The 22639-nt window shown below is 41.9% G+C and overlaps 1 protein-coding gene across 3 annotated transcripts in view; it reads left to right on the forward strand.

Moving 5' to 3' along the window:
• mdga2a (MAM domain containing glycosylphosphatidylinositol anchor 2a) overlaps positions 1-22639 on the forward strand; it is a 142206-nt gene that overhangs the window by 67761 nt on the left and 51806 nt on the right. For all 3 annotated transcript variants that reach the window (XM_026286291.1, XM_026286290.1, XM_026286289.1), the window contains exons 7-8: positions 17420-17749; positions 20631-20924. In XM_026286291.1, the coding sequence (XP_026142076.1) occupies positions 17420-17749; positions 20631-20924 (624 nt within the window). The remainder of the gene's footprint in view (positions 1-17419; positions 17750-20630; positions 20925-22639) is intronic.

Raw genomic sequence — 22639 nt, forward strand, 5'->3', positions numbered from 1 at the left:
GGTGTGCACAAAAAGCTGTTTACACATCTGGAGGTCCAGGTTTTAATGTGAATCCCTTACTGTCTGTCAACTCACCGGGTCTGGGGAGCACAGTGAGATTACGCATTTCCATGGAGCTGGGTTTCTGTGTGAGACTAGAGGGTACGATGGGAGTCAGATGTCTTGCCAGAGAGAAGGATCATCTTGAGGTAGACGGCAGAGGGGAAGAGGATCATACTGAAAAAAGAAATCTGCCATGTGTAATTCCCAAAGCTCTTCTGACAACAAAGAGCAATCGTTTGTGCTTAGTATCATTACTGAGAACTTCAGTAACTTTGGGGTTTTTTGGGGGCAGTCAAATTTTCAGAAACCTTTTTAAATCTCTTTTTTAGCACTGTTATAACAGTCCAACAGCACTGGGAGCTTTCACTTTTTCACTCTACTTGGTAAAATGTTCTGCACAATGCATTATACCAGTAGGTTCTGTTAACGGACTAATTGCGTGTGTCATTGTAATCATTTGGTCAACAGATCATTGAAAAACTGTTGATGCATTAAGGATTAAAACAAGTAGCTGTCTTTATGAATGAATAATTGAAGCATACATTTAAATGGTAAATAAATAAAATAAAAAACACTGATTGATTCAGGAATGAATCAAGTGACTCTTGCTAAGAGTGAGTCATTGAATCATTCATTGAGTTAATTAATTCAAAAACATTGATTCACTCAAGAATTGGAGGCATACAGCAATTCTGCCGCTGTGTTGGCAAAGCAAAAGCAGGCCAAGTAACTAGCACATTTGTTTAAAATGTATGTTACTCAAATAAAATGTATGTTAAATTTAAAATGTATGTTACAAATGTGCATCGAATTATTGTATAAAAGCATTAGCTCACTTGCAGTTGTGTTGCTTTTGCTGTAAATTAGCTTCTTAGACAATTTCCACATTAGAAATCATTTGCTTATTGCCTAACATTACCTTCCGAGACACTTTTTGCATTATTCATTCTTTGTAATAATAAAATGCTATTATTTTAACATTAATTTCCATTATAAGATTTTGTTCACTCACACATACTGATTCTCTGGTGGCTCTGTTTTTGCTTCTGATTGCTTTTCTATAATCGCTATTGCAGAAACAGACAATCCGGAGCCACTAAAGAGCCCCCCCCCCTTTTTTTTTTGGAGCATTAGACATGCAATTATTTTGTTCAATTATTATTCTTTCTTTTTTTTCAAACCTAATGATCCAAAACCCTTTAAACACTATTAGAGTATTTTCAATGTACTCTCACAACAAATGAAATAAACTTCCCACAATACCGTTGACCTTACTTTTGTTCTTTTCTTGATGTATTTGCCACCTTCTGCTCATTTTCTACTACATTATATGGACAACTTGAATGTCGCAATATAATTGTCAGAAGTTTATGGCTGACTTGTGGCCAACACTGCATTTTTATCCTAGCCATGTTGGCCATTTAGGTTTTACATGGTTCTCTTATGGATGGAAACGACACTATTGGGCAGAAAATAGCAACGATGGGCCCGTTCTCTAGCTCAATAGATAGAGGAAGGTTTTATAATATAAGATTGTCAGAGGGGACGTTACAAGCATGAGCTGCGCAGCTTCTTTCCTGCACAGATGGCGGAATCTCATTTGTTGGGCAAAATAAGCAAGGGATTGGAGAGAAAACGATATTACATGGGAGGGTTTGGAAGTTGGGTAATCCCAACACACTCTGCTGGCTGCTTGTACAAAGCTCTATGATAGCAGCTGTACTGGTCATTTGAAATATGACCTTTTCTCCTGCAATGGGAAAAAGAGCATGAGTAGCCAGATGGGCGGTGGTGGAGGTGAAGGGGTAGAGCTGTTTGACCAATCACTGATCAGAGAGGAAGCTGCACGCTTGTGGATTGATGAAAGTAGAATAGAGGTGGCTCTATTTTACTTTGTTTTGTGAGGAGAAGATGAAACCATGTGGTGGATTGAGCAGATTCACTCAAAACAATATTAAGGCCTAAAATAGATTTTAATGGTATGTAAAATTACCATTTGTTTGGATTGCATAATTTTAACATAAACTAATAAACCTAATTTGATGCATATTTGTCAGTCTTACATAAATATTCTGTATGTAACAAGAATAATATTTACGTAAAAATACAAACTGAATATGTTGTAAATACAAAATAACATACGTATGTGTGTGTGTTTGTGTATACAGTATACTTCAATAAATCAATCTCATTTAAACTAATTGAATCTTTTTGTTTGTTCCACAGCTAGCCTCATCTATATGTTCATACTTTTAAAATGATTAAATAATTGTTTTCATAGTTAATAGACATTCTGATTCCATGTAATTAGTTGGAACTAAATCAAATAGATGCTAATAATAATAAACAAACTACAGTTCATTAGGAATTGTCACATACTTATTCTTCCACCAATGGATACAGAACATCACACCAAAATAGTCTGACAGTGCTCCTTGCCTTACAATATTTAGCAAGAAATATACAGCATGACTATGGAGTTAGATTCCCAAGTGAATGACTCTATGTGGCATTTTAATAAAATAAAAGGAATTTATAAAATATTATACCTTTTTTTTCTTAGACATTTTACATGTAGTATTGAAATGATCTTTGCATTTTGGAAAGAGATTTGCTTTTATATTTTCCAAATATGTGTTCCTCAAATTCAAGAGAACGGACCATTAAGGAATCATTAAGAGGAATCCAATAGCAAAAGCACTTTATTTGGCCTTCCAAAAGTAGATACAATGAGGAATCATTGGTTAAGATTTATTTACAACAGAACAGCACAACCCAGATGTTTGAATTTGTTCAATGCATTTTATGGACGACAGTTTTGTGAACCTAAAAGAGTAGCCTACAAGGCTGGCTGTGCAAAGACTATTTCTAAGAAGAAAAAAAATGGTCAATTCTGACTTTGCTATGACAATCTGATGCTTATTCTGAATCAGCTACTGTAAGTATTTTTTCCAAATAGTTTAAATATTTGCTATTGACTGTTCAAATGCATAGTTTTGTGCCACATCGTGTGTGTGTCATCACTGTGTTTGTCATGTGACTGTATTCCCCTTCCGGGCCTAAACTGATGGTAAAACTAAGGACATTTAAGGATATTAATTGTCTTTACATTTATTTTGAAAGATGAAGCTCACTATTATGGAAAGGGGCATTACAATTCTGACACATGTTTGTGGTGTTCGGCCAATCACAACGCACTGGGTCAGCTGGCCAATCGGAGCAGACTGTGCTTTTTGGAAGGAGGGGCTTTGTAGAAAACAACATGTTTGAGAGAGGTGGGGCATAGGGGAACTACATTTGAAAAATAATGTTAAAGCATTAAAGCATGTCAACATATCCGGTTACACCAAATACACAAAATAATGATCTTTAAAATATGACCACTTTAAACATGAAAAATGTCTTCTATAATCTTGCTCAGCTCCTACATGGAACAAACACAGGTCAGGGATTATTTAGGGGCAAATTGGTCTGATGGGAGCCGTAATGAGACGTCATTCAGTGGCACCCAGGTGGGAGTGACCAGATAGCCCTCCCTGAGTAAGGCCTTTTCTGACAGCTCTGTTCCACCAATCGCTGGCAGCATCATCAATAAAGCCTTCCCCAGTTATCACTCAAATATTGAGCCTTGTCAGTACCAGCATAGAGCTTTTTCAGCAGATTATGGCAAACGTTGCAGGGTCTGCTCTGCAGATAACTGCAAAATATCCCAACTCGTTCTTTATAAGATATTTATTAGCTGGAGGGGGGAGTTGGGAGGAGCGCTGATGGAAGAAATGGTATTGCTGAGCCTGCACAGTGCCATAGAAACTCATCTTTTTATTTATTTACAGAGGAGATATTATCTCCCGTTTGGGCCACTTTTACCAAGCAATCAAAACAGGCATGCAAAGATCAGTCCTACCATCCCCCTACTCCTGGGCACTGAAAGTGGTCTTATTTCTGATATGTAAAATGCGTTCTACTTGAATCGCTATAATGGCCATATACATCAACTGTTTTCTCAGCAGAATCACTGCACACTTGGTGTTGTCTGTAGCACAGCAATGCATCAGTATTGTGAATGCAAGGGCACAATAGTGAGATTCCACTGGATATAACAACTGAAATGCTCGGCCTGTAAAGCCGTTTTCAAATTAACGGGGTCTGCCATGATCCTCTCGTATATTGCGCTACTTGACTTATTCCTTTTCCTAAATAACAAAATGGATAATAGAGAATTCAGTTGCTTTTGATGAGGCGGTGAATATTAGCAGATTGCTGCAGTGGTGATTTACTACAGCTAATAACAGATTTGTATTCACACATTTCCGCCCCTGAAATGGGAGGACTTTCATCTTGTTGGTAGGGCTTTATGTTGATTGTATTTCAGCCTGGGAAATGTGAGATGGTGGGTTCCATTCTCTGATGTTTGTTTTTATATATTTTTAGTATTATTTAATATATTTATACAGTTGTTTTACATGCACAGAAAAGATTTTCATGCAAAATTCCCTCCGGTACAGATGCATATGTGCGTAAATTTGTCCTGACCCTCATCTCATATATGTAATTTTATATAATATTTATATAATTTATTTTTTTTATCAGGGATCACATGCGAGCAGTTTCTAATTCGAGTAATACACTGTCTAATATTATATTATATTACATTATATTATATAGGCGGAGCTTGTGTAAGGCTTTCCCCTGGCTATGACTTGGGGCAAAAAATGCCTCTAAATTGGACAAAAATGCCCCTGCACAAACAAATTAAATCTATTACGTCTATTGCAAAAAAAGTTAATATGAATAGACAGTGTCGACTGCGGCATTAAATTAAGATCTGCTCATGTTGCACCGTATTTCATTTTAACCATTCATCACAATTCTGTTGAGTTTAGGAATGCAATGGCCAATCAGAGACGTTCAGATGAGTCATCATTCAAATTCATCAGTTTTGTTGAGTGCATGAGCGTTGTCTGACTGAATTATCTCATCATACACAACAAAGCACAGATGTATGTATAACGTAAGTTAGAGATTCATTTCACAGCTTCAGTGATTATAACGATAGTTTTGTTTTTTTTGAGAGTGCTTAAATTTGTGATATATCAATGTTAGTAATAATGTTACTCTCTATATTCTCAGTTTGAATAATCGTTTAAAGGAAACATTATATAATTATCAGTTTATTAATCAATATTTTTTATTAAATTGTAATCACGTTAAATACAAATGCAGTCCCATTAAACTTCTTCTATAGGGAGAAAGCAAGTGTAATATTTTTATATATATATATATATATATATATATATATATATATATATTAGGGGTATGACGAGACACTTATCCCACGAGATGAGACGAGAAACCAGACTGCATTTTTTTTCCTCAATGAAATATATAGGGAAAATTTGTCTTTTATTCAACTGAAAAAAGTAAAATGCAAAAAATTTTGGTAGATTTTGAAATCAACTTGTACTTTATGAAATTAAACATTTTAATACATTTTATGCTGTAATAAACCTCATGTAAACACTGCAGAAGAATTTGCCACAAACTAGTAATTGCAAAAAAAATTATAAATAGTATAAATAAAAATAAACAAAAATATCCCTTTAAACTGGAAGTGAAGCAGTCAGTAAAGTTTATTATATAGTAAACTGATTTCCACTTTAATAAATATATATAATAAACACAATGTATCCACTTAAAATTAAAAAAGCAGTGGTTCCCAAACTGGGGGGCGCAGCAAGCTTCAGGGATAGTTAGGGCCATATGAAATCCATTTTATTTTTTTCTAAATTCAGTTATATATTTTTCAAAGTACAGTTCTTTTCCATTTTAATTATTCTGTATTATATTGTTTTCTTTTTTTTTCTCAACTCCTTTTTAATAGTTAAGTTAAATTTTATCAATTAAAAATCATGTCTAATTAATCTAATGTCACACTTCACTTGGAGAGAAGGAAGGAGAAGATCCAGGAGAATACAGAAGTATGATCTTTAATTAAATCCACAAGAAGATACACACGACAGAAATTCAACAGTGGACAGAGAACTAAGAACTGAGAACACTATTTAAATATAGAAACTGATGGGACACGGCTGGAACCAAATGAACTAAACGGGGAACACCTGAAATTAATTGAACTGAGGATAGGAACAGGAAACATGGCCAAATAAGGAAAACAGGAACTAAGACAAAGAAACGTCTCGGTTACGTACGTAACCCTCGTTCCCTGATGGAGGGAACGGAGACGTTATGTCGACCGACAAATGGGGTCTCACTTGGGAGGCCAATCATCTCTGATTTTAAGAGAAAACGCCAATGAAATTGGCAAGTGGATTAACACACCTGAGCCACTCCCCGTGCCAGCGGGTATAAATAGGGCGACAGGTGCATCCACTCATTAGGTTTTACGCTGAGGAGCCGAGAACGTGTCCCGGCAACAGCGAATGGTTCAAGGTTGTGGCATGGGGACATAACGTCTCCGTTCCCTCCATCAGGGAACGAGGGTTACGTACGTAACCGAGACGTTCCCTATCTGTCGGTCACTACGAGTTATGTCGACCGACAAATGGGGTCCTATGGAAAACGCCATAACCTGAACCTCGTCACAACCCTGAGGCGCTGCAATTGTTGACAAGCCTTGGCGTGCCACAAAAGCTACGCTTAAGGTCGTAACCTTCCCAAAGCCCCAGCGCAAATTCACTGACCTTGGTACCGAAGGGGCCAAAGGGTGAGTACATCGCTGCTGGAGAAGGCCATGCTGCTGTTCCGCCCACATAAAGTAAATGGAAGGGATTTCAACCTTCAGTGAAAGATTGCTTCAAATCTTCCCTATTTGTTCTTTCAGCTGGCAAGACAATGGGGAAGCGAGCCTTTAGGAAAGGTCGCTACGGAGACCACATCCTACCCGTAGGGAGGTGACATGTGGATATACCGATATGGACTGACCCAGGGGGCAGTACTACATATGGAAGGGGTCTCTGAGGCAGGTCCTACCTTGGAGTAGGGATGGAACGGCTGCCAGAAGAGACTGACAGAGAGATCTGTCAAGGGAAGACACGGGTTTGCCAAGAGGGAAACCTTACCGTGGAAGAATACACATATGGGATTACCCGTAGGGAACCCAGCCATATGGACACCTAGCCCAGTACAGGGGCTGACCGGCTCCGGGCATGCTAACGCCAGTACTGGGCCTGGCGACAGACTGCTCCGCCAAGTCTGACGCCGAGGGTGCTGGAGGATGCTCGACCAGGGTACGCCAACCGGGGAACTCTACTGGGAGAAGAAGGCGCTCACATCCCCGTGTTAGGGGGAATGGCGCAGCAAGCGAGACACCCAGCCAGCCCTTCCCGCCAATTACCTGTTACCCAACACACGGGAGGAAACTGGCTCTACACGGAGGTTGTAAAACCTCGCAAAGGTGTTAGGTGTCGCCCAGCCCGCAGCTCGACAAACGTCTGCCAGAGAGGCGCCGTGCGCCAACGCATAGGAGGAGGCCACACTCCGTGTGGAGTGGGCCCTCACCCCCAGGGGGCACGGCTCGCCTTGGGAATGGTAAGCCAAGGCGATGGCGTCCACTATCCAGTGGGCCAACCTCTGCTTAGAGACAGCCTTCCCCTTCTGCTGACCTCCAAAGCAGACCAGGAGCTGCTCAGAGCTTCTGAAGCTCTGGGTGCGGTCCACGTATATGCGGAGCGCTCTTACGGGACACAGCAACGACAAGGCTGGATCTGCCTCCTCCAGGGGCAGCGCTTGCAGGTTCACCACCTGGTCTCGGAAGGGAGTGGTGGGAACCTTGGGCACGTATCCAGGCCGGGGTCTCAGGACAACGTGAGAGTAGGCCGGCCCGAACACAAGGCACTCTTCACTTACCGAAAATGCTTGGAGGTCCCCGACCCTCTTGATGGAAGTGAGCGCGATCAGGAGCGCTGTCTTGAGAGACAGGAACTTCAGCTCAACCGAATCCAGCGGCTCAAAGGGACCCCTCTGAAGTCCCGCCAGGACAATAGAGAGGTCCCAGGAGGGAATCAGGGGTGTCCTAGGAGGATGTAACCTTCTGGCACCCCTCAGGAACCTAACGATCAGGTCATGCCTCCCCAGGGACCGGCCGTCCACTGCATCGTGATGTGCTGCAATGGCAGCCACATACACCTTCAGGGTGGAGGGTGACAGCCCACGCTCCAGCCTACCTTGCAGGAAAGAAAGCACGACTCTGACCGGGCATCTCCGGGGGTCTTCTCGGTGAGAAGAACACCAATTCGTGAACAGACTCCACTTCAGAGCATAGGCCTGCCTCGTAGAAGGGGCTCTAGCCTGAGTGATAGTGTCTACCACTGCTGGGGGCAGATCACTTAGGTCTGCCGCGTCCCGTCTAGAAGCCACACGTGGAGGTTCCAGAGATCTGGACGCGGGTGCCAAATGGTGCCAAGCCCCTGAGAGAGAAGATCTCTCCTCAGGGGGATGCGCCAGGGAGGGGCTGTCACGAGGAGCATGAGTTCCGAAAACCAGGTCCGGGTGGGCCAGTAAGGCGCAACCAACAGGATCTGTTCCTCGTCCTCCCTGACCTTGCACAGTGTCTGTGCGAGCAGGCTCACTGGGGGAAACGCATACTTGCGTAAAGCCCGAGGCCAGCTGTGTGCCAGTGCATCTGTGCCCAGGGGGGCCTGGGACAGGGAATAGTACAGCTGGCAGTGGGAGGACTCGTGGGAAGCAAACAGGTCTACCTGGGCTTCCCCGAATCGACTCCAAATCAGCTGGACCGTCTGGGGATGGAGTCGCCATTCCCCGGGGAAAGTGAGCTGTCGTGAGAGCGCGTCGGCTGCACGATTGAGCTCCCCCGGGATGTGGACAGCGCGCAGCGACTTGAGCCACGTCTGACTCCAGAGGAGGAGATGACGGGCGAGTTGAGACATGCGGCGTGATCGTAACCCGCCTTGTCGGTTGATGTACGAAACAGCCGCAGTGTTGTCCGTGCGGACCAACACGTGCTTGTCCAGCACTAGCGGACGAAACCGTCGCAAAGCTAGATGCACTGCCAGCAACTCCAGGCAGTTGATGTGCCAAAGCAGTCGAGGTCCTGTCCAGGACCCTGAGGCTGCCTGCCCGTTGCATGTCGCGCCCCAGCCCGAGTTGGAGGCATCTGTTGTGACAACAACGTGCCGGGACACTTGTTCCAAGGGCACACCGGCCCGTAGAAAGGCAAGGTCCGACCAAGGACTGAATAGGCGGCGACACATCGGTGTGATGGTGACACGATGTGTACCGCGGCGCCATGCCCATCTCGGGACTCGGGAGTGTAACCAGTGCTGAAGTGGTCTCATATGAAGCAATCCGAGCGGCGTGACTGCGGCTGCGGATGCCATATGCCCCAGGAGCCTCTGAAAGTGTTTCAGTGGTACCACTGTCCTGCCTCTGAAGGAACTCAGGCAGTTCAGCACTGAGTGGGCACGTTCGCTGGTGAGACGTGCCGTCATACTCACCGAGTCTAACTCCATACCGAGATAAGAGATTCTCTGCACAGGGGAGAGCTTGCTCTTCTCTCGGTTGACCTGAAGCCCCAACTGACTGAGGTGCCGAAGCACGAAGTCCCTGTGATCGCACAACTCTTCTCGGGACCGGGCCATAATGAGCCAGTCGTCGAGATAGTTGAGGATCCTGATGCCCACTTCCCAAAGTGGGGCAAGGGCGCCCTCCGCGACCTTCGTGAAGACACGGGGGGACAGGGAGAGCCCGAAGGGGAGGACCTTGTACTGCCATGCCTGACCCTCGAAAGCAAAGCGCAGGAACGGTCTGTGACGAGGGAGGATAGAGACATGAAAGTACGCGTCTTTCAGGTCGATCGCTGCAAACCAGTCCTGGGGCTGGACGCATTTGATAATGCGTTTCTGCGTCAACATCCTGAACGGGAGCTTGTGTAGGGCCCGATTCAAGACTCGCAGATCCAGGATAGGTCGAAGGCCACCGCTCTTCTTGGGCACGATGAAGTAAGGGCTGTAAAACCCCGTCCTCATCTCGGCTGGAGGGACCGGCTCGATTGCATCCTTCGCCAGGAGGACAGCAATCTCCTCGCGCAAGACAGGGGCGTCCTGGACTGCCACCGAAGTCTGGAGCACGCCATTGAACTTGGGGGGTCGCCGGGCGAATTGAATCGCATAGCCGAGTCGAACCGTCCGGATGAGCCAGCGTGACGGGTTGGGCAGCGCAAGCCACGCTCCCAGATACCGTACAAGTGGCACCAAAGGGACAGTCGACATACCCGCAGTGGTGCAGCGATGGGGAGTCGTGCCGCAAGGCCCAGAAGGCACAGCGTCCTGGGTCATCGCAACCACACTCCTCGTGTTCCCGGAGGAACTGGCCAGAGACGCGTGGAGAGGCGTTGCGTCTCCGAACCGCGACCTCTTGGCCGCTGGCGAAAGGGGGCGTCGTGGGTGAGAGTGAGGAAGCTGTGCGTCGCTCATTGTCAAGCCACGAGCCTTGCAACTCGGAGGAAGGAGAATTTGCTCTTTTATTGAAAATGTGGGTACCACTGGCCGTCCGGCCAGTGGCGGAACAGAACAAAACAGAAACTGAGGATTCTCCGCCCGGCCCTCCTCCGGGGGAAGGAGTGGCGCTGTCTTCGCCATCTCCTGAAGAGCAGTTCTCCGCATCTCCGAGTTGCCCGTGTCAGGGCCGCTTGGTCGACTTCCTGGAGGACTTCGCAGCCGGGAGTGACACGGGGGGCGCCGCTCTCCTGCGCGGGGCTCGACGCGCCGGCCTCGAAGAACTCTCAGCACGGGGCGGAGCTGGCGTAGAGGACGCAGGGGGGCGCCCACGGCGACGAGCAGGCTGAGGCGCTACCCGCGACGGAACGGTGGCAGCCGGAGAGACACGTCGGGGCAGGATGTGCTGGATGGCCTCAGTCTGCTTCTGTACCGCCGAGAACTGCTGGGCAAAGTCCTCGACAGTGTCGCCGAACAGGCCTGCCTGGGAGATGGGGGCGTCGAGAAAGCGCGCTTTGTCCAAGTCCCTCATCTCAGCCAGGTTCAGCCAGAGATGCCGCTCCTGGACCACCAGCGTGGACATCGCCTTCCCGAGGGACCGCGCCGTGACCTTCGTTGCCCGTAAGGCGAAGTCGGTCGCCGTGCGCAGCTCCTGCATCAACCCCGGGTCGGTACCACCCTCGTGCATGGTTTTGAGTGCCTTGGCTTGGTGTGCCTGCAGGATAGCCATGGCATGCAGGGCAGAGGCAGCTTGGCCCGCAGCACTGTAAGCCTTGGCAGCGAGTGCGGCCGTCAGCTTACAGGCCTTGGACGGGAGGCGCGGACGATTCCTCCAAGTGGCGGCGTTTTGTGGGCACAAGTGCACCGCAACCGCCCTCTCCACCTGGGGAACCTCTACGTACCCCCTGGCTGCCCCGCCATCGAGGGTGGTGAGGATGGAAGAGGGAGAAGAGCGGCTTCTGGCCGTGAAAGGGGCCGTCCACGACTTCGTCACCTCTTCATGCACCTCCGGGAAGAAAGGCACCGGAGCAGAACGAGGTTGTGAGCCGCGTCCCGCGCCGAGAAACCAATCATCCAGCCGTGAGGGCTCGGGACTGGGCGGTGTAGTCACCTCCAGTCCGATACTCACGGCTGCCCGGGCAAGCATGGCCGACAACTCCAAGTCCGATTCGGCAGTAGCGACAACACCCGAGGGGGGCAGCCCCGCCGAACCTTCATCCTCAGAGGTCGATAACCCATCCCCCGATGCAGCAATCGACATCTGGTCCTCGGGCGGCGCACCGAAAGACACGCTGGGACCGCTGTGAGACGGCCCAGCAGAATCAATCGGCAGCTGCACGGGACAGTCGCTGCGTGAGGAGTGAGAGGTCCGTGGGGCGTGGCCCGGCGGAGAAGCTCTCACTGTGATCCTCAGATCTCCCAGAGCGCCAGCCGGCGGCCCTCTGCTCGAGCCAGAGAGACCGGGACGGGTGGCGACAGAGGGGTCTGCTGCACTCCCCTTGAGGAGTGAGAGACGCGATCGCAGCGCTGCCATGTTCATACGCCCACAGTAGACGCATGAATCATCCACGAGCGCAGCCTCAGCGTGTTGGACGCCCAGACACTGCAGACAACGCTCGTGACCGTCAACCGAGGACAGGAAACGACCGCATCCAGAAGGACACGGACGAAACGGCATCTTGAAAAAGACGCGAATCGTCCGTGATTTGCTCTTTTAGAGAACTGTCTCTTTTAGCCGAAGCGCCCAGGGGAATCGCCGCTCGCAGGGACACCACTGTAACGCGCCGTCACACCGACCAGGAACAGCTCTACCAAAAACAAAGATGAATGGCTTTGTAGTGATCTTCTTCATCGACTACTCGGCTCCGAAGCAAAAATCTAATGAGTGGATGCACCTGTCGCCCTATTTATACCCGCTGGCACGGGGAGTGGCTCAGGTGTGTTAATCCACTTGCCAATTTCATTGGCGTTTTCTCTTAAAATCAGAGATGATTGGCCTCCCAAGTGAGACCCCATTTGTCGGTCGACATAACTCGTAGTGACCGACAGATAGGGAACTCAAGTCCACAACACTAATCTAAATCATGAAACTTAAACATTTAAAAGTTTAGGGCCCAATGAAATGATTTATTTTTTTATCACTATATTATTTATATTTTTTATTGTTACCTAATTCTGTGTTTTAGCAAGTCTAATTATTTGAATGTATAAACAACTTAATTGATTAATTATATTTTTTCTTAAAGTAGCTTTATGAATTTTTGAAGGCATAAACCATTAATTTCATTTATAATTTATCTTTGAATTACTGAAAGTTAAGAAAACTTTATTTTTTGGATTTACTCTTCAAATTAAAACATGGAAGAAATGTGGTGTGATTAATACTTAAAAATAAAAATGTTTGTTTCATTTTTGTAGTAGTAGAAGTAGTAGTAGGCATTCTACATTCTACTGAAAAATAGTACCGGACGTTTATTTTGACGTGTTGACGTGAATAGCTTTACAGTTCTGTGTAAGTCATATGATGCTAGTTTTACTCAAATAAAATGGTAAAATGCTCATGAAGGGACTCTAAGAGCAATTTTGGAGACGTTGTTCATGTTCATGTTCATGTTCTGTCTTCACCTTCCTTCCTGCATCACCGTGACGATTTCCAAATGAAAAACACTTTTTGAATATTCAGCATCACAGAGTAAGTCTTGCTTTCTAAAAAGGTGCATTTGAGTAGTGCAAATGTGACCTTAACGAAAAATAATTGTAGTATTCCTTTGATTATTTAAGATATTATAATAAAGAAAAGTGCTTGTGTGCGGCACCACATATTCATCAATGAAATGACTTTTCCCAACCATTCACTCCAGAATGCACAACTACAGGGCTAGTCAAAAGGATTATTGATTCTCAAATAATGCTACAAGAGCGTGTTTGACAATGATCTGTGCTTAGCTGAGGAAACTGCTAGCTAATTATAATACCACAAAGAAAGGACATATCCAAAACATAATCATTCAAAATGCATTCATCATTATCCTCTGCATATATTTGATCCCAGAAAGGAACAGTCTTTGAGCATTGCAGACTGCATTATTATTGTGTGCATTCCATGCAAAAAGCATCGCAGTAATTCAAGGTGAAGTCTTAATTCTTTCCCAGACACTTCATAAAACAAACAGCTACAAAACACAGGTGCAAAAATGGTGAAGAGAAACCATTATTCTGTCTCTTAGGAGCTCCTTGATATAGTCTTCTGTTGGAAAGCTCATTAAAAGTTGAAGCAAAAAGTTGGATTTCCATTTTAAGCATTTTTGAAATTTCAAGAGATGTTATTATTACAGCGGATTACTGTAAGAAATCATCCTCAAACGCTGGACGTGTAGCAACCTGACTTTAAATGTTCTGGAAAGATTACGCAGCTTGTCTCTTGGTAATTGCTTACCAGCAGTGCTTTTGATAATGACAGAACTCATGCGAAGAAACTGGACTCGAAAGCATTAACACCCTGCAAGTTTTATGGGGTCACCAAAGAGCACGCAGCTATCTCACCACAATATTACTCTATTGATTAAGTTCCAAATTGACCAGTAAGGCAAGGCTTTCCGAGCTGAACCTTGCATAAAGCAACGCTGCAAAGTTGCAGCCCCTCATTATCGTCTATCGTGTAATATTCGCAGTCTCTGGCAGTATCAGCATCGGATTCCACCTTGAAACATCCTTTCTCAAGAGTCCAGATTGTAACAGCTTGTAAAATGTGCCGCACAAATGCACATAAATTGGTTTATAAGATCTCATAAAAGCTGTTTTTAAATAATTCAGCGACTGATTAATAATTAGGGCCAGAAACACAGCATTTTTTTTTTTTTTTTATGATTTGGAAATTATATTGTGCTGTTTTGCTTTGGCTCATGGCTAGCTTGAGATTTGGGATCCCACAAGAGGCAAAGACATTTGCCTGTGTGTCTCTGACCCCTTTACTCTTGTTGAGAAGAGAGCATAGAGTTTTTCTGGTTTCTTTTATCGAAGTCGATGTGACTTTAGAAAAATTGCATTCACAACCCATTTTACTGGTGGAATGTGACATTTCCCAATGGAACAAGTAAAAATGTAGGGCAGGACTTGATTTTATCCATTAGGAACTGATCAGATTTTGTATGTTTCTCAGACGAAGAGAGGTTGAAAAAAATATACGTACATTAAAAAAGTATACTATTTGAACTATTTGATCAGTTCCCAATGGATAAAATCATGTCCTGCCCTACATTTTTACGTAGTTGTACAGTAGTAGTTTTACTGTATTTTGTTTAAATCATAAATACAACTTCACTAAGCAAAAAAATCATACAGACTGCAAAGTTTTGAATGGATATGTGTATGTATATGTGACCCTGGACCACAAAACCAGTCATAAGGGTAAATGTTATATAAAAATAAAATAAATAAATAAATTGATAGGATAGGACAATATTTGTTCAAAATACAACTATTTGAAAATCTGGAATCTGAGAGTGCCAAAAAATCTAAATATTGAGAAAATCGCCTTTAAAGTTGTCCAAATGAAGTTCTTAGCCATGCATATTACTAATAAAAAATTAAGTTTGTTTATTAGGGAAGTAATTACTGCGAGTTTTGATTTTATGTTGACACCTTTTTCTTGAGAACAGCAGGATACTGTTTCAATTGATTTACTGTGTGGATTTAACCCATGAAGATCCTAAAATAGCTGCTGTTCAGTCTAGTGTAGCTTTAAGTTTGAGTTATTTGTAAATGGCAGACAAAGTGCGCGAGATCTCTCAATTCAACCTTGCAAAGATTCACTCATTAGGAAGTGTGGAGTGGTGTGTCATGTCACGCCGCTCTTACATCACTTCCAGCGTTGTATATGTCAGTATGGTTGAGTCAGAGCTCTTCTCAATGTCATTGTCAAAGGACTCAGGTTCTGTGAAAGGAATCGTCTGTTCTCTGAACACAGAAAGTGTGTGACTCCCTGACATTCCCTCATCAAAATAATGGCACGTGTTTTGTGTCTGGAGGGGCCTTCTGTTTATTTCTCACCTCATTGTGGGGTGATAGCGGGATGGTGTATTTTAAGATCCAGCTTTATTTGTGCTGTATTCACAGGCTTTAATATAGTCCATGGGTGTTTTATTAAGATTTTTTTTGTTTTGGCATTTTTATATCATTGGCTTGTCACAGTAATAATGGCTTGAATGGATTGTGGGAAAGCGTTATACATTAAACTGATTTGAAGTTACATTAACGAAAGACCTTTTAGCTATGTAAACTGACGCACTGCATTTAATGCATCATTAACCGTGCAGTACAAATATCGTATGAAGAGATTAAGAGACTTCATGATGAGAAATGTCCAGTGTGTTACAGCTTCTTGAGCAAACTGATAAGATGAAAGTGCCTTCATGAATGGGTGTTTCTTCAGCACCAGGCTTTAATGTACCAGGAATTGATTAAAACAAATGCAGTTCAACTTCTTATATAAATGTCATATTGAAATTGTTAACTAAAAATATGGGACCCACTTTATATTAAGTGGCCTTAACTACTATGTACTTACGTTTTAATTAATAATTTTGTACAATGTACTTATTGTGTACATACATGTTTTTACATTGTACTTATATTTTAAAAAAAAACTGCATGTACTTACATATGTATTTAATTTCTGTAATTACATTTATAATTACACTGTTGACCCACACTTTACACCATAACCCACCCTTAAACTTACCCATACCTCCAACCCTCTCCCTAACCTTACCCCTATCCCACCTCAATAGCAGCAAAAGTGTTTTACAATACAATATGAACACAATAAGTACATTGTACTTATTTTTTATGTAAGTACATAGTAGTTAAGGCCACCTAATATAAAGTGGGACCAAAATATGTAATGTGAAACAAAATATTTTACTGTACTTCTATACTTGCTCCTTTAAATGTACTTTTATTGGAAAATTCAGTGCTTGAGATGAGACATTTGATGTATGCAGTAAATCAGGGTAGAAACCTTGTGAGCGATATATTTATATATATATATATATATATATATATATATATATATATATATATATATATATATATATATATTATCCAGATATAGTTTTTGATAAAGAATTTGATTTTTTTTTCTCAAATTTTTGCTCAGAATTATGCAGTTTTATGAAACATTCCTATATTCAAGTGTTGAAAAAAAATAGAATGCTTTAAGCTAGAATACAGTAAAACAGATTTTTTTTTTTAAGTAGAGGCTCTGATTTATTTTGGTGTATTGCATATTCAAATATTCATGCATCAATATATACTAGAGGCCAGCAAAATTGATAGAAAATCATCAAAATCGCTGGCAGTGGTTGGCAACTTTTTTTTTTAAATGCTGGTCTGGAAAGAGTATATATATATATATATATATATATATATATATATATATATATATATATATATATATATATATATATATATATATATATATATATATATATATATATATAGTTTTTATTTTTTTTCAAGTTGTAATTTTGCTAAATGATGCACAAAGTGTGTGCATTATTTCTATTTGTTAAGCATAGATAAAATGTTACAAATGAAATTATCCTTTCTTTCTATCGATGTCATTTCCACCACTGAATGTTAATAAAAAATAATATTACTTCTGTTGTGGTGGAAATAATACTATGGTGGACCTTCAAGGGGGAAGAATGCTAAAAATGACCAAATTCTCCTGCAGCATGTATGTTCAATGTTGGACAAGACAAACTATTAAACTATTAAAAGTGTTTCTTAAGACTTACTTCCTAAAATCTAAAAGGGACAAGATTGCCAAAGTTACAGAAATATCCTCATGACCTGCATTTTCACTGATGTTAAATCAGTCGCATTTCTTTCTGTCCATATAGCTCTGAAGAAGGGCCGGTTCTGGATCACACCCGACCCCTATCATAATGACGACAACATCCAGATCGGCAGAGAGGTGAAGATATCCTGTCAGGTGGAGGCCACGCCGCCTGAGGAGCTGATGTTCAGCTGGCTGAAGAACGGCCGTCCGCTGCGTAGCTCAGAGCGCATGGTCATTACCCAGACGGACCCAGACGTTGCCCCAGGAACCACAAATCTCGATATCATCGACCTCAAGTTTACTGACTTTGGCACTTACACCTGTGTGGCCTCACTAAAGAACGGAGGGATTCCAGAGATCAGCATAGACGTCAACATCTCCTCCACCACTGGTGAGTTATTCATATCCTTTACCAGTAATACCTGGTTCTGTTTTATTTCAATTACCAAAACATGTTTTAATAGTTTAAGATTTAGTTAACAATAACAATACTGTAACCAGGACATCAAAAAGGTCATATACCTGAAGCTGTTAAATATCACTGCCACGAGGATTCAGAGAGATTTACTGAGAACATCAGTCTTTGAATTTCCATGTTTTAACAAGCTTGGCACTTACAGTAACATGGATTTATTCATTCTAAATAGCAATTAATTAGAAATCATGCATGCATTACTGAGTAAATGAAAAAAAATTGCAGTGAAAATGGGGTTAATGGTGCAATGTCAAGACTCTTCGGTACAACTCCAAAATTATTTATTATTGAGATCAGTTTTGTACGGTGATTACATTTAATATTGTTTTACGGACTGTTTCAGCACATTACGCTTTTATAGCTTTAATAAAACAAAATAATCTCAGCCTCCCCCACTGATGACATTTTAATGATATGAACGTCGATCTAAAAGGTTGTTGTTGTTTTTTTCTCATCACAAAACATAGATAATACTGTTTCAGGATTTTTTATGTAGCCAAAATGGGTAATGTGATTTATTTTCTGACTCATTTCATTATGCAAAATATTCTGTGTCTGTTTATTTGTTTTTTTGTTTGTTTGCCCTGGGTCTGCTAAAGAAGGCATGCTTAATCAACCTGCAGATGCAAGATCTCTCTCCCACCAGGCTCCCTGCAGTTGCAATCGGAAATACATTCAACATTGTTCTTCTCTTTTTTTTCTTTTTTTTTTGGTCCGGTACTCATTACCATCCATTCATATAAATCTGTATTTCCCCCTCACCTTATGTAGGAGAGAAAATACATTTGTCTTTTATCTCTAAAGGAGGTAAAAAATATTTTATCACTGTACAGTATTTATCTGTCTTTGTCATCATCTTTCACATCCCACATTTCATACGTGCATGATAGGTTTCATTATGACAGTTCGTTTCTTGTACTGTATGAAGTTTCTTCCTGGTTTTCTTTTTTTTTTTAAAGAGAATTCCAGAAAAACCCACTCATCCTTACTCAACTAGGGCCCTTTTTTCCAGCAGCTCTTTTATTAATGATGTTGAGCTTCTGAAGTGGGCTTTGGAGACTTGGACACTTCATGTCCATATGCTTTGTGTACAGTAAAGTAAGATTCATGTTTAATGGAAAGGGCCGGCGTTGCACCCCAGTGGCTAATTTCAGAGGAACTGGTGGTGTTGTTGAAGATGTAGACGTCTTCAGATGCCCTGTTTCACTGAGCATGTCATCACATCAACCTGACCCTGCGGTTTCTGAGGTCTGGACTCAATCAAAATAGTTGGTGGAAAGTGTTCTGGTCAAATTGCTCAGTCATTTGGGGATTTGATGTGTTAAACTCACATTCCATTGGACCTGGACATCCTAAGTGCCTGTCAACATTTGAAGGAACGGTACAGGTTGAATACAAGGTAGAGTCGGTCAATAGCATTAATTAGTGTGTTTCATCTTTTAGTTAAGGAAGAAACTATTACAATATAAGTAAATTAGGCGACAATAAATGTTAAACTATGAACCTATAGCTTGACAGTATTTACATTATGTATTGACATAAGACTAAAGTAGTAGAATAGCTTACTATCTTTGTCTGTGTCAAATTATATTCAAACTTTTGTCGTCTTGACAATGCAACAGAAATAAAAGCCTGTAAACCCAGTAACCTTTGCACAATGCATATGCTAGGATACCAAGAAAAAAGGTGAAAACATCCTTGTTTACATGGAGCTGAGCCGGTTGTTTGCCAGACTGTTGTCTGGAATCAGCAGAAGAACATAAACCGTGTCTCCTTCCTGTCGTCTGCATGCGTTTATGATGTCTGATGGTGGAAACCAGCCAGAAATGTTTTTATCTGACACCTGGTGGCTGACAGGATGTCTTTCTTGATGTACTGGCTAAACTGATTTTACATATATACTATATCTGTGATGAATAACTAGATGTTTATTTGCCTAGAATTGTAGTCACAGACAGCAAAAATTGTGAATTAGCTAAAATTATAATTTAAAAATCAAATATAAACAATTAATAAATATTTTACAAATTATATTTGAATAAATATTATAATAAAGTATGTGATTGAGTAACATGAATGACAGACAGCAGGAATATTACACTGCTGTCACTTTAAGATCTTACTGGATCTAATATACTGTCACACAGGTGTTTTTTCACAGCTGTTTTCTTTCATTTAAGACCTAGATTACTGTGTTTATGAGGCTACTTCCAAAGGTGGGCATTTTGACACATGCAAGTGTGTGTATTTAACATTCAAGGCCTGTAAAGTGGCAAAAATAGCTCCATTCAATACTCCTATGATCTATGTGCACCGTCTCAGCGCACACATATAGCAAAACGAGTTCTCCTTTACTGCTTATTGCATGAAGTTAGTTTTTTGTTAAACCGCAGTGCTAAAAATTGTCTGCAAATGCTTTAATGACTATGTAGTATATAGCAACGTCAAGTGAGCGTGTAACCACAATAGAGACAATAGTCCAAAATCTCTACTGGTTGACAAATTTCTGATCATTGATCATGTCTAATGCCACCCCTATAAGACACTAAACATAAAAAAAAAAATTGCTCAATCCCAAAGTTTGAGTAATGTATTGTACAAACTTTTGTAGTGTATGTAATTTTTTTCTAGTAATTATATCATTATGTAATAAATGATATTGGACCCGGAACATTCCATTCCAAGCCTAATGATTTTTACGTACAGTACGATATTTTGTGCATTGAAATGATGCATTGGGATATTTTCATAGCTCATTATAATACGAATATTGTGATCATCATCTGCTCTCTTGTAGTTCCACCCAACCTGACCGTCCCACAAGAAAAGTCCCCTTTGCTCTCTCAGGAGGGCGACACAGTAGAGCTGCAGTGCCTGGTCTCCGGCAAACCCAAACCCATCATCCTTTGGTCCCGCGCCGATAAAGAAGTACCCATGCCGGATGGAAACATGCAAACCGAAAGCTACGACGGAGTTCTGCGCATTGTCAACGTTTCCCGTGAGATGGCAGGCACATACCGCTGCCAAACCAGCCAGTACAACGGCTTCAACGTCAAACCCCGAGAGGCCATCATGGAGCTCATAGTGCTGTGTAAGTAATGGACGTGTTTGTTGCTCATGCACTTTTAGTGGACCTAATTAACTTACCATTCTGACTAGAACATACGTTTCTGTCGAGGTTGATTGGCAAACCATTAATTTTCTGTAGAAATAAATGAAGAAAAGTATAGGGGCATCATTAATTGTAATTACCGACAACCTTGGTGAGCGATGCACATTGCCCATCTTTTCTGCATGTCTCATTAAGACTCACAGATTCAATTAGCGCAGGTGCAGATGTTAATGCAATGTAATGAATTCCATATTATCAAAGCATAGCCCAGATGAATTGCCGAAGAGGACTCTGACTTAGTTTGACTCGAAAAATACAGGCAAGTGAGAGTCTCAGATGTAAGTGTTAATAATCACTTATGGGGAGAGTGAAAAACATTTCCTTATTCTCCCCTACATTTCAAAGAATATCAAATTATAGTCATAATGCAAATGAGATATTGCATAAACTTCCATCTAAAGTATGTGAGGAGATTTTAATTAAGTATCTGGCATTTAAGAGATGTCAGAAAGATCTGTTTTTCCCATAATGCACCTGTCATCTTGTTAATAACTTGCATGGTAATGGGCATGTGTTAGAAGCAATAATGACATACAGTATAAAGCTCTCTCCGAGGCAAACTGTATTGAGTCTTTTATCCAGTTGGCCTTCTTGAGTGCTTTGTTCCTAGCCACCGCTCTTACATGTACTGTATTGCATGACAGTTCTGCTTTGTAAAAATCTGCATTTCAGGACTATTCACGCATTTAAAAACGTTTCATCCTTTTTGTGTTGAAGAAAATTACCTCTTAAGAAAAATTGTACATGACCTCTGTATATGCCTTAATTAAAAATGGATTGTGCTAGAAGACAGATTCCATTTAAAGGGATAGATCCCCCAAAAATGAAAATTCTGTCATCATTTACTCACCCCATGTCATTCCAAACCTGTATGGGTTGCCTTCTTATGTTGAACATAAAAGAAGATATTTTGAAGATTGCAGGTAATCAAATGGTTGGTGGTTGCCATTGACTTACATAGTAGCAAAAAAAATACCATGGAAGTCAGTGGCAACCACCAACTGTTTGATTACCAGCAATCTTCTAAATATCTTTAAAATATATGAAGGAACACAATGTAGTGTCGGGCTGTAAAGTGCCCAGCACTTTAAGATATAATTGCTAAAACTGTATAGAGCTACAAAAAATCATTCTTGCTTGAATTTTAAATAACACTTCACAATACTATCTTGTGTCAGCATTTTACTTCTCTAATGTCTTCAGGCTCTCCAGATTGGTCTGACATAGCCTTTGTGCATTTCCCGTTGTGCTCCGAGTCAGTGATTTTGTTTGTTAGTCACGATTCGCTGCGTTTATTTTGTTTCTCTGTAATTGCCCACTCTCCCCGAGCTTTGCCTTTTGTTACACCCTACTATGAATTCAGCATGTGTGATCATTACGTCCTATTTAGGTGAATCAAATAATCCTGACCTTTGCATATTGCGCTGGCTTAGAGAAAACTAATGAACACAGTAGAACGGCTCGTGAAATTTGCGTAAACCCATCCTACTTTGCTTTCGGATTATTGTTATAATTTCGACATGAAATGAATGCTTGTTTGAAATCTAATCATTTTCTTGGTGGGGGAAACGCTTGTCAGTTGTCACCTGCTTTTTGGGCCATGATATTATAATTCAAAACTCTGCTCTCCAGTG

The sequence above is a fragment of the Carassius auratus genome, chromosome 17 (genome assembly GCF_003368295.1).
Source record: "Carassius auratus strain Wakin chromosome 17, ASM336829v1, whole genome shotgun sequence".
Lineage (NCBI taxonomy): Eukaryota > Metazoa > Chordata > Actinopteri > Cypriniformes > Cyprinidae > Carassius > Carassius auratus.